The sequence below is a fragment of the Saccoglossus kowalevskii genome, chromosome 4, assembly GCF_978046115.1.
Source record: "Saccoglossus kowalevskii chromosome 4, keSacKowa6.1, whole genome shotgun sequence".
Classification (NCBI taxonomy): Eukaryota; Metazoa; Hemichordata; class Enteropneusta; family Harrimaniidae; genus Saccoglossus; species Saccoglossus kowalevskii.
In genome coordinates, this window is record NC_140644.1 from 31,095,440 (window position 1) to 31,115,402 (window position 19,963).

At 36.1% G+C, this 19,963-nt stretch overlaps 1 protein-coding gene across 1 annotated transcript in view; it reads left to right on the top strand.

The window, feature by feature from the left end:
- LOC100370861 (polypeptide N-acetylgalactosaminyltransferase 10-like) overlaps positions 1 to 14,512 on the top strand; it is a 33,910-nt gene extending 19,398 nt beyond the window's left edge. Inside the window, exons 9-13 of the mRNA XM_085498063.1 lie at positions 7,928 to 8,032; positions 8,758 to 8,979; positions 10,227 to 10,337; positions 11,223 to 11,366; positions 12,398 to 14,512. Coding sequence (XP_085354189.1) covers positions 7,928 to 8,032; positions 8,758 to 8,979; positions 10,227 to 10,337; positions 11,223 to 11,366; positions 12,398 to 12,571 — 756 coding nt within the window. The 3' untranslated portion in view covers positions 12,572 to 14,512. The remainder of the gene's footprint in view (positions 1 to 7,927; positions 8,033 to 8,757; positions 8,980 to 10,226; positions 10,338 to 11,222; positions 11,367 to 12,397) is intronic.
- The last annotated feature ends 5,451 nt before the right edge of the window (positions 14,513 to 19,963 follow it).

Below are 19,963 nucleotides of genomic sequence, written 5' to 3' on the forward strand. Positions count from 1 at the left end.
TCTACACTTTGAGACCTCTACAACTGACACCTAGAAATGGTTTAGCTTATAAGCCATTCTACACTTTGAGACCTCTACAACTGACACCTAGAAATGGTTTAGCGTATAAGCCATTCTACACTTTGAGATCTCTACAACTGACACCTAGAAATGGTTTAGCTTATAAGCCATTCTACACTTTGAGACCTCTACAACTGACACCTAGAAATGGTTTAGCTTATAAGCCATTCTACACTTTGAGACCTCTACAACTGACACCTAGAAATGGTTTAGCTTATAAGCCATTCTACACTTTGAGACCTCTACAACTGACACCTAGAAATGGTTTAGCTTATTGGCCATTCTACACTATGAGATCTCTACAACTGACACCCAGAAATGGTTTAGCTTATAAACCATTCTACTCTTGAGACCTCTACAAGTGACACCTAGAAATGGTTTAGCTTATAAGCCATTCTACACTTTGAGACCTCTACAACTGACCCCTAGAAATGGTTTAGCTTATTGGCCAGTCTACTTTGAGACCTCTACAACTGACACCTAGAAATGGTTTAGCTTATAAGCCATTCTACACTTTGAGACCTCTACAACTGACACCTAGAAATGGTTTAGCTTATAAGCCATTCTACACTTTGAGACCTCTACAACTGACACCTAGAAATGGTTTAGCTTATTGGCCATTCTACACTTTGAGACCTCTACAACTGACACCTAGAAATGGTTTAGCTTATTGGTCATTCTACACTTTGAGACCTCTACAACTGACACCTAGAAATGGTTTAGCTTATTGGCCATTCTACACTTTTAGACCTCTACAACTGACACCTAGAAATGGTTTAGCTTATAAACCATTCTACACTTTGAGACCTCTACAACTGACACCTAGAAATGGTTTAGCTTATTGGCCAGTCTACTATGAGACCTCTACAACTGACACCTAGAAATGGTTTTAGCTTATAAGCCATTCTACACTTTGAGACCTCTACAACTGACCCCTAGAAATGGTTTAGCTTATAAGCCATTCTACACTTTGAGACCTCTACAACTGACACCTAGAAATGGTTTAGCTTATTGGCCAGTCTACTATGAGACCTCTACAACTGACACCTAGAAATGGTTTTAGCTTATAAGCCATTCTACACTTTGAGACCTCTACAACTGACCCCTAGAAATGGTTTAGCGTATAAGCCATTCTACACTTTGAGACCTCTACAACTGACACCTAGAAATGGTTTAGCTTATAAGCCATTCTACACTTTGAGACCTCTACAACTGACACCTAGAAATGGTTTAGCTTATAAGCCATTCTACACTTTGAGACCTCTACAACTGACACCTAGAAATGGTTTAGCTTATAAGCCATTCTACACTTTGAGACCTCTACAACTGACCCCTAGAAATGGTTTAGCGTATAAGCCATTCTACACTTTGAGACCTCTACAACTGACACCTAGAAATGGTTTAGCTTATAAGCCATTCTACACTTTGAGACCTCTACAACTGACCCCTAGAAATGGTTTAGCGTATAAGCCATTCTACACTTTGAGACCTCTACAACTGACACCTAGAAATGGTTTAGCTTATAAGCCATTCTACACTTTGAGACCTCTACAACTGACACCTAGAAATGGTTTAGCTTATAAGCCATTCTACACTTTGAGACCTCTACAACTGACACCTAGAAATGGCTTAGCTTATAAGCCATTCTACACTTTGAGACCTCTACAACTGACACCTAGAAATGGTTTAGCTTATAAGCCATTCTACACTTTGAGACCTCTACAACTGACACCTAGAAATGGTTTAGCTTATAAGCCATTCTACACTTTGAGACCTCTACAACTGACACCTAGAAATGGTTTAGCTTATAAGCCATTCTACACTTTGAGACCTCTACAACTGACACCTAGAAATGGTTTAGCTTATAAGCCATTCTACACTTTGAGACCTCTACAACTGACACCTAGAAATGGTTTAGCTTATTGGTCATTCTACACTTTGAGACCTGTACAACTGACACCTAGAAATGGTTTAGCTTATTGGCCATTCTACACTTTGAGACCTCTACAACTGACACCTAGAAATGGTTTAGCTTATAAGCCATTCTACACTTTGAGACCTCTACAACTGACACCTAGAAATGGTTTAGCTTATTGGCCATTCTACACTTTGAGACCTCTACAACTGACACCTAGAAATGGTTTAGCTTATTGGCCAGTCTACTATGAGACCTCTACAACTGACACCTAGAAATGGTTTAGCTTATAAGTCATTCTACACTTTGAGACCTCTACAACTGACACCTAGAAATGATTTAGCTTATAAGCCATTCTACACTTTGAGACCTCTACAACTGACACCTAGAAATGGTTTAGCTTATTGGCCAGTCTACTATGAGACCTCTACAACTGACACCTAGAAATGGTTTAGCTTATAAGTCATTCTACACTTTGAGACCTCTACAACTGACACCTAGAAATGATTTAGCTTATAAGCCATTCTACACTTTGAGACCTCTACAACTGACACCTAGAAATGGTTTAGCTTATTGGCCAGTCTACTATGAGACCTCTACAACTGACACCTAGAAATGGTTTTAGCTTATAAGCCATTCTACACTTTGAGACCTCTACAACTGACCCCTAGAAATGGTTTAGCGTATAAGCCATTCTTCACTTTGAGACCTCTACAACTGACACCTAGAAATGGTTTAGCTTATAAGCCATTCTACACTTTGAGACCTCTACAACTGACACCTAGAAATGGTTTAGCTTATTGGCCAGTCTACTATGGACCTCTACAACTGACACCTAGAAATGGTTTAGCTTATAAGCCATTCTACACTTTGAGACCTCTACAACTGACACCTAGAAATGGTTTAGCTTATAAGCCATTCTACACTTTGAGACCTCTACAACTGACACCTAGAAATGGTTTAGCTTATAAGCCATTCTACACTTTGAGACCTCTACAACTGACACCTAGAAATGGTTTAGCTTATAAGCCATTCTACACTTTGAGACCTCTACAACTGACACCTAGAAATGGTTTAGCTTATTGGCCATTCTACTCTTGAGACCTCTACAACTGACACCTAGAAATTGTTTAGCTTATAAGCCATTCTACACTTTGAGACCTCTACAACTGACACCTAGAAATGGTTTAGCTTATAAGCCATTCTACACTTTGAGACCTCTACAACTGACACCTAGAAATGGTTTAGCTTATAAGCCATTCTACACTTTGAGACCTCTACAACTGACACCTAGAAATGGTTTAGCTTATAAGCCATTCTACACTTTGAGACCTCTACAACTGACACCTAGAAATGGTTTAGCTTATTGGCCAGTCTACTATGAGACCTCTACAACTGACACCTAGAAATGGTTTAGCTTATAAGCCATTCTACACTTCGAGACCTCTACAACTGACCCCTAGAAATGGTTTAGCTTATAAGCCATTCTACTCTTGAGACCTCTACAACTGACACCTAGAAATGGTTTAGCTTATTGGCCATTCTACACTTTGAGACCTCTACAACTGACACCTAGAAATGGTTTAGCTTATTGGCCAGTCTACTATGAGACCTCTACAACTGACACCTAGAAATGGTTTAGCTTATTGGCCATTCTACACTTTGAGACCTCTACAACTGACACCTAGAAATGGTTTAGCTTATAAGCCATTCTACACTTCGAGACCTCTACAACTGACACCTAGAAATGGTTTAGCGTATAAGCCATTCTACACTTTGAGACCTCTACAACTGACACCTAGAAATGGTTTAGCTTATAAGCCATTCTACTATGAGACCTCTACAACTGACACCTAGAAATGGTTTAGCTTATAAGCCATTCTACACTTTGAGATCTCTACAACTGACACCTAGAAATGGTTTAGCTTATAAGCCATTCTACACTTTGAGACCTCTACAACTGACACCTAGAAATGGTTTAGCTTATTGGTCATTCTACACTTTGAGACCTCTACAACTGACACCTAGAAATGGTTTAGCTTATTGGCCATTCTACACTTTGAGACCTCTACAACTGACACCTAGAAATGGTTTAGCTTATAAGCCATTCTACACTTTGAGACCTCTACAACTGACACCTAGAAATGGTTTAGCTTATTGGCCATTCTACACTTTGAGACCTCTACAACTGACACCTAGAAATGGTTTAGCTTATTGGCCAGTCTACTATGAGACCTCTACAACTGACACCTAGAAATGGTTTAGCTTATAAGTCATTCTACACTTTGAGACCTCTACAACTGACACCTAGAAATGATTTAGCTTATAAGCCATTCTACACTTTGAGACCTCTACAACTGACACCTAGAAATGGTTTAGCTTATTGGCCAGTCTACTATGAGACCTCTACAACTGACACCTAGAAATGGTTTAGCTTATAAGTCATTCTACACTTTGAGACCTCTACAACTGACACCTAGAAATGATTTAGCTTATAAGCCATTCTACACTTTGAGACCTCTACAACTGACACCTAGAAATGGTTTAGCTTATTGGCCAGTCTACTATGAGACCTCTACAACTGACACCTAGAAATGGTTTTAGCTTATAAGCCATTCTACACTTTGAGACCTCTACAACTGACCCCTAGAAATGGTTTAGCGTATAAGCCATTCTTCACTTTGAGACCTCTACAACTGACACCTAGAAATGGTTTAGCTTATAAGCCATTCTACACTTTGAGACCTCTACAACTGACACCTAGAAATGGTTTAGCTTATTGGCCAGTCTACTATGAGACCTCTACAACTGACACCTAGAAATGGTTTAGCTTATAAGCCATTCTACACTTTGAGACCTCTACAACTGACACCTAGAAATGGTTTAGCTTATAAGCCATTCTACACTTTGAGACCTCTACAACTGACACCTAGAAATGGTTTAGCTTATAAGCCATTCTACACTTTGAGACCTCTACAACTGACACCTAGAAATGGTTTAGCTTATAAGCCATTCTACACTTTGAGACCTCTACAACTGACACCTAGAAATGGTTTAGCTTATTGGCCATTCTACTCTTGAGACCTCTACAACTGACACCTAGAAATTGTTTAGCTTATAAGCCATTCTACACTTTGAGACCTCTACAACTGACACCTAGAAATGGTTTAGCTTATAAGCCATTCTACACTTTGAGACCTCTACAACTGACACCTAGAAATGGTTTAGCTTATAAGCCATTCTACACTTTGAGACCTCTACAACTGACACCTAGAAATGGTTTAGCTTATAAGCCATTCTACACTTTGAGACCTCTACAACTGACACCTAGAAATGGTTTAGCTTATTGGTCATTCTACACTTTGAGACCTCTACAACTGACACCTAGAAATGGTTTAGCTTATAAGCCATTCTACACTTTGAGACCTCTACAACTGACACCTAGAAATGGTTTAGCTTATTGGCCAGTCTACTATGAGACCTCTACAACTGACACCTAGAAATGGTTTAGCTTATAAGCCATTCTACACTTCGAGACCTCTACAACTGACCCCTAGAAATGGTTTAGCTTATAAGCCATTCTACTCTTGAGACCTCTACAACTGACACCTAGAAATGGTTTAGCTTATTGGCCATTCTACACTTTGAGACCTCTACAACTGACACCTAGAAATGGTTTAGCTTATTGGCCAGTCTACTATGAGACCTCTACAACTGACACCTAGAAATGGTTTAGCTTATTGGCCATTCTACACTTTGAGACCTCTACAACTGACACCTAGAAATGGTTTAGCTTATAAGCCATTCTACACTTCGAGACCTCTACAACTGACACCTAGAAATGGTTTAGCGTATAAGCCATTCTACACTTTGAGACCTCTACAACTGACACCTAGAAATGGTTTAGCTTATAAGCCATTCTACTATGAGACCTCTACAACTGACACCTAGAAATGGTTTAGCTTATAAGCCATTCTACACTTTGAGATCTCTACAACTGACACCTAGAAATGGTTTAGCTTATAAGCCATTCTACACTTTGAGACCTCTACAACTGACACCTAGAAATGGTTTAGCTTATAAGCCATTCTACACTTTGAGACCTCTACAACTGACCCCTAGAAATGGTTTAGCTTATAAGCCATTCTACACTTTGAGACCTCTACAACTGACACCTAGAAATGGTTTAGCTTATAAGCCATTCTACACTTTGAGACCTCTACAACTGACACCTAGAAATGGTTTAGCTTATAAGCCATTCTACACTTTGAGACCTCTACAACTGACACCTAGAAATGGTTTAGCTTATAAGCCATTCTACTCTTGAGACCTCTACAACTGACACCTAGAAATGGTTTAGCTTATAAGCCATTCTACACTTTGAGACCTCTACAACTGACACCTAGAAATGGTTTAGCTTATAAGCCATTCTACACTTTGAGACCTCTACAACTGACACCTAGAAATGGTTTAGCTTATAAGCCATTCTACACTATGAGATCTCTACAACTGACCCCTAGAAATGGTTTAGCTTATAAGCCATTCTACACTTTGAGATCTCTACAACTGACACCTAGAAATGGTTTAGCTTATAAGCCATTCTACTCTTGAGACCTCTACAACTGACACCTAGAAATGGTTTAGCTTATAAGCCATTCTACACTTTGAGACCTCTACAACTGACCCCTAGAAATGGTTTAGCTTATAAGCCATTCTACACTTTGAGATCTCTACAACTGACACCTAGAAATGGTTTAGCTTATAAGCCATTCTACTCTTGAGACCTCTACAACTGACACCTAGAAATGGTTTAGCTTATTGGCCATTCTACTCTTGAGACCTCTACAACTGACACCTAGAAATGGTTTAGCTTATTGGCCATTCTACACTATGAGACCTCTACAACTGACACCTAGAAATGGTTTAGCTTATAAGCCATTCTACACTTTGAGATCTCTACAACTGACACCTAGAAATGGTTTAGCTTATAAGCCATTCTACTCTTGAGACCTCTACAACTGACACCTAGAAATGGTTTAGCTTATAAGCCATTCTACACTTTGAGACCTCTACAACTGACACCTAGAAATGGTTTAGCTTATTGGCCATTCTACACTATGAGACCTCTACAACTGACACCTAGAAATGGTTTAGCTTATAAGCCATTCTACACTTTGAGATCTCTACAACTGACCCCTAGAAATGGTTTAGCTTATAAGCCATTCTACACTTTGAGATCTCTACAACTGACACCTAGAAATGGTTTAGCTTATAAGCCATTCTACACTTTGAGACCTCTACAACTGACACCTAGAAATGGTTTAGCTTATTGGCCATTCTACACTATGAGACCTCTACAACTGACACCTAGAAATGGTTTAGCTTATAAGCCATTCTACACTTTGAGATCTCTACAACTGACCCCTAGAAATGGTTTAGCTTATAAGCCATTCTACACTTTGAGATCTCTACAACTGACACCTAGAAATGGTTTAGCTTATTGGCCAGTCTACTTTGAGATCTCTACAACTGACACCTAGAAATGGTTTAGCTTATAAGCCATTCTACTCTTGAGACCTCTACAACTGACACCTAGAAATGGTTTAGCTTATTGGCCATTCTACACTTTGAGACCTCTACAACTGACACCTAGAAATGGTTTAGCTTATAAGCCATTCTACACTTTGAGACCTCTACAACTGACACCTAGAAATGGTTTAGCTTATAAGCCATTCTACACTTTGAGACCTCTACAACTGACCCCTAGAAATGGTTTAGCTTATAAGCCATTCTACACTTTGAGATCTCTACAACTGACACCTAGAAATGGTTTAGCTTATAAGCCATTCTACACTTTGAGATCTCTACAACTGACACCTAGAAATGGTTTAGCTTATAAGCCAGTCTACTTTGAGACCTCTACAACTGACACCTAGAAATGTTTATATATAGGTGTGGATGTGTGGTGGTGAGATGGTTGATGTGCCGTGTTCTCGAGTGGGACATATTTACAGAAAGTTTTCACCATATTCATTCCCTGGTGGGAGCGCCAATAAGGTATGTTGTTAAACTGACAGCTAATCAGAATGAATACATCTCTATTTAGTGTTTGTATTCTGTGTCACTGCTGCAAAATTTGACTTTGAAATTCACACATGTCACTTGATATTAAAGCTGTTTACATTATTTTGATTAAAGTTGTATTATCAACAAAATGTTGGTTGCAGCCTTTGGTAAATTGCATAATATATCTGCATCAGAAGTTTGTTTTGACAATTGACGAACATCTACGAACTTTTGTCATAGAACATTAATGTATCCTATGTTGTTGTATTTAGGACACTTCCATAACATAATTTAAACACCAGTGCATGACAGGATTTATTGTAGTGAAGAAAAATAATAATTTAGTTGATAAATAGTGCAATGTCGGGTTTAGATCAGTTAACTCATGAATGTTGTAACTTTCAAATTTGATTCATGAACAAGTTACTCAAAATTAAAAGGACTTTCAACTACATTGTTCTGACAATACAACTTCAAGAATAAACTTGTATACAAAAATTGCTCAAAATTTGTGTGACCAAGTCCTCTCTCTGTATATCTATTTGTGTGACCAAGTCCTCTCTCTTTATATCTATTTGTGTGACCAAGTCCTCTCTCTGTATATCTATTTGTGTGACCAAGTCCTCTCTCTGTATATCTATTTGTGTGACCAAGTCCTCTCTCTGTATATCTATTTGTGTGACCAAGTCCTCTCTCTGTATATCTATTTTTTTTAGAATTTATTGAGAGTTGTAGAGGTGTGGATGGATGAATATAAGAAGTATTTCTACAAAAGACGACCTCACCTCAAAGGTCAAGACTTTGGTGATATCAGTGCTCAGCTAGCACTAAAAAAAAAATTAAACTGTAAAAGTTTTAAATGGTTTCTTGAGGAAGTAGGACCAGATATTTTGAAGTATTACCCACCAGAGGAGCCAGAACCTGCAGCATGGGGAGCGGTGAGTTTTTTTTTAAATATAATTGACTTTTGTCTTGATTTTCCAGTTACTAAAAACAGAGCTGACTTAACTATAGTATGTATTTCAGTTCTTGAAATAGATCGTGCAGCCAAATCTGTGTATGGGTATAGCCCAACTACATTACTCTAGACACTAATTTGTGATAGTACCATAAGAATCCTAATATAAACCGCATATATACGTAATAGTAACCGCACCCCCAATTCAGAAAACATGAAAAGAGTACCTATTACTAACCACACCCCAATTCAACAAGGCTATGACTGACTTCATTGTTTCAACCAGCTGATCTAAAATGGCATTGTTCATAATCCTATTCATTTATTTCAATGACATGCCCAAAAAATATTCACACCTAATTAATTGTTCAGTGGTGATAAGGTGTCAGACACGCAATGAAACTGATTTTGTTCTGGCGACAACCTCTGTCAATACTCCTTATGAATACGTCTGTGTTTTGTGAATTGTTGACAATGAGCTGTTATCACTGTAAAAGTGTTAAATTCTACTCTTCGATGCCACGGTTTATCTTTCAATAAAAAATCATGTCGTTTCCCAATCAAAATCAAAACCAAAAGATCGCACTACAACATCGGTAAATCTCTTGCGTGTTGCGTTCACCATGAAATGACTTATGTTAATTTGAACACAAATTTTGATTAGTTACTGTAAAAGGGTTAATTATTCACTGGGTTTTAATTTTGCTTATTTCGCTGACTGGAAAATGAGCCAAATTAAAACCCAGTGAATATGTAAAATTTAGCATAGAACACATTATCTAAATGATAAAACCGTGAATTTAAAACCTAATGAATATGCCTGAGATGCTAAATCAGTGAAATTTAAACCCAGTGAAAATTAATAATTTTACAGTAATTAGCGACTTGACCTATCCGGTCAATAAACACAGTTTCAGGTCACTCGTTTGCATGGAAAAAACATGGCGGATATTGTATCGCATCATGCATTTACATGTGACAGAAATCATTCATAGCATCTATATATGGTAGTGATGAACTTTCAACCTTTCAACATCATGATGCCAAACTCACTCACACTGAGTGGTGCTTTGTGTTGATTAAAAAAATGTAACAATCTATGTGCATGGCTTGTTTTAAATCACTTTTTTCCTTACCACATGCCACATAGTTACATTATAATAGATAAATAAAAAAAGATAAACTAAATTAAAATATACTGGTAACACAATCATTTTTTATTTTCAGATTAAGAATGTTGCCAAGGATGTTTGTTTAGATGGTAGTCATGGCAATGAAGGGATGAGACTGAAAGCAAAAATGTGTCTAGCAACAAATGAGAGAGAAAGCAGTGATCAGGTTTGTGTATAATCTGAACACCTCTCTGATCTGAACACTTCAAACTAAACACCTAATCTGAATACCTGATTATTTTGAGCAACTGTTTAGTCTGTTACATCTTCCTACATTCTATATAGACCCGAACAATGTTCTCAGTCTCTTTAGTGTTCGGTTTAGTCAGGTATCACTACAAGATTATTATAAATTGAACACCTCTGTAAACGAATCCACTTCCTCACTTTCATCAGCAAACTGAATACCTGAATACCTGAATACAGTGTTCAGTTCAAACAGGTTTCAATGCGATACACATTAAATTAAAAAGTTAAGGGGCCCATATGACATTTTCAAGAAATTTAAAAATTGAACAATTAAGGGGCCCATATGACATTTCAAGGAATGTAAAAATTGAATAATTAAGGGGCCCATATGACATATTCAAGGAATGTAAAAATTGAGCAATTAAGGGGCCCATATGACATATTCAAGGAATGTAAAAATTGAGCAATTAAGGGGCCCATATGACATATTCAAGGAATGTAAAAATTGAATAATTAAAGGGCCCATATGACATATTCAAGGAATGTAAAAATTGAACAATTAAGGGGCCCATATGACGTATTCAAGGAATGTAAAAATTGAACAATTAAGGGGCCCATATGACATATTCAAGGAATGTAAAAATTGAATAATTAAAGGGCCCATATGACATATTCAAGGAATGTAAAAATTGAACAATTAAGGGGCCCATATGACATATTCAAGGAATGTAAAAATTGGTCAATTAATTGGCCCATATGACATATCAAGGGGTACGTAAATTACGTTATTTGTTTACATTGAATACCTGGTGTGTGTCAACTGTGTCCTGTTAACTTGTATGTTATAACTTGATATATGTAGAATTTTCAACTGACTTGGCATGATGATCTGAGACCTGGTAAGAGGAAGAATTGTTTGGATGTTGCTAGCTCTGCAGTTGGGACAGCAGTTACATTTTATCCATGTCATGGTCAACATGGCAACCAGCATTGGAAATATTATCAGGTAAGTCTGTCTGTGTTCTAATTCACAAATATCACATATTACCAGCAGTGAAATAATCCTGTGTTTAGCACAATGGGAGGCTAATGTCATATTGATGTTTCTCTGTGTCAGTGTTCTCCCCAGGATACAAACAGTGTGGCAGTGCCGCAGTTTCTAACAGTTTGCTCAAATGTGTTAAAACTTACATACTATTTGTGTAGTTAGGATTAAACTGCAGATATTAATTAGCTAATTTGAATATTAGTTAATTAATTCAGTTTTGAATCAATCATAAGAAAGCACTCACAGGCACTTTAAGAAGTACAGTAGCCACTTTTAAGAAGTACAGTAGTCACTTTTAAGAAGTACAGTAGTCACTTCACACTGAAGTACAGTAGTCACTTCTCACTGAAGTACAGTAGGCACTTCTCACTGAAGTACAGTAGTCACTTCTCACTGAAGTACAGTAGGCACTTCTCACTGAAGTACAGTAGTCACTTTTCACTGAAGTACAGTAGTCACTTTTCACTGAAGTACAGTAGTCATTTTCACTGAAATACAGTAGTCATTTTCACTAAAGTACAGTAGTCACTTTTCACTGAAGTACAGTAGTCATTTTCACTGAAATACAGTAGTCATTTTCACTAAAGTACAGTAGTCACTTTTCACTGAAGTACAGTAGTCATTTTCACTGAAGTACAGTAGTCACTTTTCACTGAAGTACAGTAGTCATTTTCACTAAAGTACAGTAGTCATTTTCACTGAAGTACAGTAGTCATTTTCACTGAAATACAATAGTCATTTTCACTGAAGTACAGTAGTCATTTTTCACTAAAGTACAGTAGTCATTTTCACTGAAGTACAGTAGTCATTTTCACTGAAAAACAGTAGTCATTTTCACTGAAGTACAGTAGTCATTTTTCACTGAAGTATAGTTATCACTTTTCACTGAAGTACAGTAATCACTTCTCATTGAAAACACAACTTTACTATTTTACTTTTCATAATCACATAATCTTTGGACTCAATTGAGTATTTCATCTCTCCGACAGGACAAAGGTCAATTATACCATCCAATATCAGGGAAGTGTCTTGAGTTTAGCAGTAAAAGTAATTCAGAGGATGTCTACATGGCAAACTGCAATGAACAAGAACTCAATCAACACTGGCAGTTTGCACATTTCAATTCTTCCAGACTTGATGAAATTAATAAAAATTCTAGGTGAAATCAGTTCTATTCTTGACTTTGTTTGAATTTGTAAATTATTTTTCTACTGTGTCTTATTTTTTTCAAATCAATTTGTACTTTGAAATGGCAACAGACGTGAATATATATTCATGAAAACTCTAAGTGGAAATTATTTTCATTGTTTGAATTATTTTAACTTTTATTTCATTATTTAATTGAATGGAAATATTTTCACCTTACAACAGTGATACACGTAAACCTATGTATCAGGTCACATAAGAAGTGTGTGGTATAGGGAAAAATAGCATGGTATGTGCACATTTTTAAAATTTACACTTTTTTCAGTAATGGGTTGTATGGTAAAGAGTTGTAGTCAGCTGGACTCAGTCATTTGTTTTAGGAATAAACAAATTGAATGCATTTTGTTTTCACTAGAACAGTATACCTAAATACCAATCATCTATATTTTGATAAGAATGAAAAAACATGTTTGTGAGAGTTCTACAAGTGATGTACCTCAACTATTGCAAACATAGTTTTTCATTCAAAATATAGATGACTGGTATTTTAAGTACCGGGGGGGAGGGGATATAATATTCTAGTGAAAACAAAATGCATATAAAGCTACAATTACTGTATGCTGGATCAGATCATTAAAATATGACTTATTTTGACGATTGACACACCTCTGTCATTTATGTAAACATAGGCTCTACTAATTTGTGAAGATCAATTGTAAGTGTTAATTCAGTGAACACTGGGCGAGCCTGTATTATGAAGCCCAGTTTTCATTTCTATGAAATTCACATTATCTTTAATTAAATAGTGTCTACATGATGGCCTTTGAATACAAATGTTTCTTGCAGTGAAAATTGAAGGGAATTAGATGCATTTTTTTTGCAGAATTTTATTTCATTTTCTAATCTATATAATATTCAGAATAATCTTGGCGGTTCAAAATAAATAATGACGTAACTTTTAATGGAATAAATAAGTAAACATCACAGATACAGTTGGAATTTTTTTATTGGTCATTTAGGTTATTTTTATTCAGTTATACATGTATGGAAAACAAAAAATTACCGGTACCAAATTTGCCAAAAACATGGAATGTGATTTAGTCTTATGCTACTGCTCCAATATTCATGGTGTTTTTATTAATTTTTGTATGTATGATAATTAATTTCCAGTTTTCTATTACCCCAGAATGTATCAGTGGTATGGTTAGTGAAACTGTCTCAAGCTTGACTGATTCCATTGCCCTGTGATCATAAAATACACATGGGTGGCTATTTAAATGATTGAACTATTAATGAGATGTCAAGCATGAATTATATTTAATGGTGAATTGGTCGATCAGGTGATTTTACTGAAATATACTTCATTCCAGAATTTTCAATAGAGCTGAACGTTGTCCTATTGCTTCAATAGAGGTCCATGTGATAATTTGTTAAAGTTGAAAAATAAAACAAAAAATGAAATGAAAACACATGAATGGATGTTCCTAATAAATGACAACATTACATTTACTTACTTGCTCACAGAGAAAATTAAAGGAAATTATTATTTTATTTTCTAATCTATGTAATAATGTATGGAACACAAAATACTACCGATAACAAATTTGCCAAAATTATGGAATGTGATTTAGTCTTGTGCTACTGCTCCAATATTCATTGATTTCTTTTCAAAATAATAATATGGCTTGTAAATGTGATAATGATTATTCCCTAATATTTGTCTTCAAGTAGTGAATTGATACATCTTTTACATCATATGTATTTTTCTCAAGTAAAGAAAAAACAAATATTAGGAAATACTATATAGTTGTGATTCTACAAAACAATTACTTTTTCACTTATTTATGACTTATTTTCAAGTTAAATTATGCAAAGTATGTACACTTTATGCAAATCATTTGTTCTAAAATGTCAGTTTCTTTCACATGATTAATAATAATAAAGAGGTAGAGATCTAATTTATTGGTGCATTGCTTCATCCTGTTTTACCCAAAATTTGCTCCCTTACAAAAAACAAAAAATTTCTGTAGAATTTCTATAGAATACTTTTGTAAAGTTTTGTGGAGTTTTAAGTTAAATGGAGTTTGGACCATTATTGTAAAAAATCAATAGTTGCTTTTATTTATTGTATTCAGATTTTTATTGACTTTAATGGAGTTTTTTTCCCTTGTTCTGTAGAATTGTTATAATGTGTCTGGAGAATTTCATTAGAAATGCTAAATTTTAGAAATTTTGTGAAATATTTAAAAGATATACTATATTGGCCCTATGAGAAGCGTATATAAATCAAAATTGCATTTTAAATATAACTTATCATGTAATTTAAATATCACTTATCATTAATTTTAATTTTATATTAATTTACATAAATGCATGTGCTACTAATACAGTATATATATATATATATAATAATACTTCTTGTGTCTTTACTATTGTTCTAACTTTCTGCTAACCTTGAATTACTCGCAGGCTGCCAAGTTTAGTTAACACTTTCATTAGTGTGCTATTAATTTAGCTGTTAGAAAACTGTGTAGCTGTGCTTCATCAACTCATTCAGGAGTTTTCTTACTTGTTCATGTTAGTCAATTGACCATTTCAAGATGGCTGACACACACCTGTTTCTGTGAGAGAATAGGGAAGTAAGAGAAGATATTCTGGCCTTGAAATCACTAAAAATAGCACGTTGATGTTCTGGTTGTCAACGATATCTGCGACATGACGACCTACATCCTGCGTGTTATGGATGTGGTCGTGAGTTTGAGCATTTCTCCTCTTGTGAAATTTGTTTAGTTGAAATCCCAATGCCTGGAAGGTGGATGACGATTGTTATCGCAGAGCTAGATTATCGGCTGAGGAAAAGCTTGCTCGTTATCATGCTTGTGTTGCTAGGAGTCTGAAAGGACATTCATCATCAATTCAGCATTGTTTATTTTTTGAATATGACTTGATGACTACTACACATTTCTGTAGCATTATGAAGAAGGTGTCTTTTGTTAAACAAAAAGAGACCCCTGCAGATCATCATACTAGCGGTTTCTCCAGCTCTGAAGATGGCCAAGTACTTAGGTTGGATTTTGACTTGATTGAAATGCCTACCTCCAAGCCAATGTTATGTTACACTTCTTTATGGTGTTCAGGCTCGGAAGGCCTTCATCCATAAAATAAGAAGTCGTTATAAGTCACTTTGAGCTAAGTCGTCAAAGCAGATTACTCCTTTTGATCAGGTGAGGTTGTACTTCCCTGTGACCTATCTTATTCAGAAGTTGATAATTCTATGCCCATTTGTGTGTGTCCTGCAAAATCATAAAATGAACAGTGTAGTTGTGACAAAGTAGTGTCGGCATATGGGCTGTGAAAGTAGTTATTTCTATATTGCCTGGCCTGGACAATCCGTCAGATCCCTTTTCTCGTGGCAAAGACAGACTGTTGATATAATGACTTACTGGCTTTGAATACCCTGGGCAGTTTGTTTGGTTTTTACTGCGACTGCAACTCAACATGTTTCAGAAGGTGGCACTTGGGATGCTTGTGATTCACATCGATTCAAATAGACTCTGTCTTAGATCTTGCCAGACGTGGTTTGATGTTGCAATCAAGTCTTGTGGTCGAATTATGTGTCTGCGGATGATCTAGCCTAATTGGTAATAATTCATTGTACTTCTCTTACGCATCTGCCCCACCAGTGATCGAATTAGATGAAATACTATAAACTGTGGTCAAAGGCATGTACCATTGTTTATAAGTTGGAGGAAAACTTGTGCTATTCCTCGAGATAAATGGTGAAACTTGCATGGAATGAGACATGATGTATTCGTCTGTGGTCTCTCATTTGTTGTGCTGGAGAGTTATTCTCCTGCATCACGTGGATTACGATTTTAATAACTTGAAACATCGGAGATATAGAACGACAAAGAAAATCTACTGCCATAGAAGGAGGATCATCAGAAGGCCAGTTTTTGTAATCATGTGTCAAGCATTGTTCACAGGAAGTTTGAGATGCATGTAGATAACACCATGTATTATAGACTTGAATTTGGTATCCAAGCATCTTCGCTGTGATTTACAAAACCCCAGGATGCTTAGTGTGATGCCGCATTACTTGTAAATGCCAAGGTAATGTTAGTCAACTATCCATAGAAAAGGCCTGTTTTGCAGCATTTGCTTAACATTTATCTGAAGCTATTTGTCAGTCACTAACCCGAAGGGAGAACTTTCAAAAAATATTTTAAAAAGGTGCTTGGGTGTTAAGCATTCTTACAATGAAGGTGTCTTCATTGCTGCAATGAAACGCTTTGGGACAATGCTAATACCTGATTAGTTTTGCGCTGAAAGGCCTATTTTGCTGCATTTGCTTAGCAGTTGTTTAAAGCTATGTCAGTCATGAATCGAGAACCTTTGATATACCTTCCCTCATGGCAACACCAGCTGGAATTCCAAATACTTGCACTCATCGACTGCACACCCAAGACATTTATGATAGACTTACTGGATCTCAACAAGCTGTTGTTTCAGCAGGACAGTGTCAGCGTATCATGATGAAACCTCGCCAGCACAGGCATGCTGCAAGATAACAATGGTTTTTGCGGTAAAGGTAAAAGCTATTCTGACCTGGTTGACAGTACAGTGCTTAGTTTGTTTGCCTCACACCTGGGAGATTCAGGGATTGATTCCCAGAGCCGATGATCACTCGGCAGTATAAATCCGAGTACACTCTTCCCTGCCTTCAAATAACGTGGTCCTTCAAATAACGTGGTACTAGGTTTGGGAGACTGGTTCAATCACTGTATTTTTACTTTGCCAATCATCCTTACTCTACACCTAATTGAAGTTATCAGTTGAAACCCTTGGATATTATTCAATCATGACCCCATTTCGAAATATATATTTTTGCTAGATCCAACATTGTGTTTGAAAACACCCCAACGGTCAGTTCGATCATTTTCTGAAACTACTTTGGCACGTTCAAAATGTTCTAAATCCCTATTGAAACCACAAAGCAGGATGAATAGAAGGCTTCTGGTTGTCGGTTGCCGCTTTTTATAAGACTTGTGAATTGAAGTTCAGAATGTATGCACTTGGTGCCATTTCGTCGTGCATCCTGAACAAGCTCCTGATCATAATATTACGTCTAGAATTAGCATGTGCATATCAAACCCGACCGTGTTATCATCAGCAATGCTGTCCAGAAAAACCATGCAATGTATGTAGCTGGAAAATATTTGTTTTCCTAATGGCGAGAAACGTGATAAACAGCCTAAGGCCAAACCCAAAGCAAAACAGGTTTCAAGCAAGGGGTAAGTAACACAAAAAATACGAAACGACCCACATCACGAATTTAACATGCATTGTGATTTTTTTGAGTGGAAGAGATTTATAGATTCACAAAAAAGTTCATGCCGGCTGTGGCAACTCAACAATAGTGGCATACATGGAGGGAAATACAGTATGCTAAGTCAACTGGTCGAGGAGATGTTGCTTTGATTTGTATGACAAATCCCGTTAGTGGCTTCTAGGATTGATTTCCGATTCGTGTAAGTTTTACAATTTTTAGCCAAATGTACGTGATTTTCTATTGCATACAGGTAACTAAATTTCCCCAGTACGTTCCGTAAATGAAAAATGACATCACATTTCTAAACAGTCGTACTGAATGGTCAGAGTGTATTCACTGTGGTATTCCTGTAGTGTTCGCTCCGTGGTCAGCATTCAGAAATACTCACTCCTCTAGCACTTTGGTAGTACTATTGATGGCAGACGTCGGAGACGGGTTCTTACACAACGTAAATCAAGATTCATTTTGTAAAGGTTACATGCATCGGTATAATAAAGTTACTTCGGTGGTCAGTTATATTAAGTAACACATTATTCACCTTTCCTACGCCTTTGTTAATTCTTGATCAGTTATTTTGTAAAGTTCGTCATATGGTAATTTATATCACGTGGTGGGTCAAATTAGTGTTGTGTAGTGAACTTCACTTTGTGACTGAAGTTGATTCACAGTACTTGAATTGCAATTACAACTATGTCCTGTACGATGGAGTCACGCTTGTGTTTTAATTTATATGTTTACATACCTAAGTAAAACAATTAGTTATCAGTTTATTTCTAATAATATATAATCCAACGTGGAATCGTTATTCGTTAAAACAAATTTATTTAAACTCACACTGCCTTTACATTAAATAACAAATACAAAACCAATAAAAAATAACTTATGACAGTCTGATCCCTGAATTCTGCAAAACAATGTCATTAACATTGTACCACGTGATCACCATTCATTAATACGCAGTGTTTAATCTAGTATTAGATTTATTATAAGAAAGTCCAGTCAAAAAGTAACTCAACAATTTGCATATTGATTGAAAAGTGTAATTTTAATTGGTGAGTTGAAAAGATTATAGTATTAGCATAAAGTAAAGAGTTATTACCTGCTGCACGTTGTTCAATTTTTCTGAATCCTTTGATACTCTATTTCCAAATGTGGCATGTATTTATAAAATGAACAAAAAACGACACAGCAATTGCAATTACGTCATAAATATTAAACAATACTCTAATATGTAAGAATAATTTGATGCCATTCTACTCAACCGGAAATAAGCGGATTGAAATAAACCAAACAAACCACACAATTCTGTTAGGAATTATTGATTGGTAAATACGAAAATCAATATTGCTTTTTATATTTGTGATACAATATTAAAACCGTGAATTAAACAATTTGTCACGTGCATATCGACAATTAATATATACATCAAACATGTCTCCAAGTTGAAAAGCTCAACAAAATTAAGATTCTTCAAAAATATATTCTTATCTAAAAAAAACATTATGAGTTGTTGTTGTAATGTACATGCATTCTCCTGGTGACTTACATAAATAATTAAAATATCCAATGATTCTCATTTGTAAAGTGTTAGTTAACTGAATAGTAGATATCCGTGATTTAATCATATACATATCAGCGAAGTTCAGCGACAACTTCGGTTTCAAATACCACGGAAACGTGTTCTCGGTTCTGTGATTAATGTGGTGTTATGGTTATGTCTGTATGTCACACTGGAAAATGTGCGTCATTTTTTCTTCACATTCAAACACTTCCCCTCATGTACAACGAACGCAGCAACAATGTAGCACATGCCTGAATAGAATATCGTCAATGAACGCAAACGATCGCGCAAGCGGGGACACTTTTCAACGGCATTTTGGTCTACGCGTTTCCTGGTATTAAGCGTCGGACAACACGACCAACCGTTCTGTACACACTATTATATGGGTGTCGTCAGCCCATGTTACAATCCGAATTTTAAATAAATAAATAGTATTCACATTTTCAACCTCGAATTAATAAATAACAAACAATTTTGCATTTCGTGAAGATGTGAATCTGTTTGATAAATTTATAA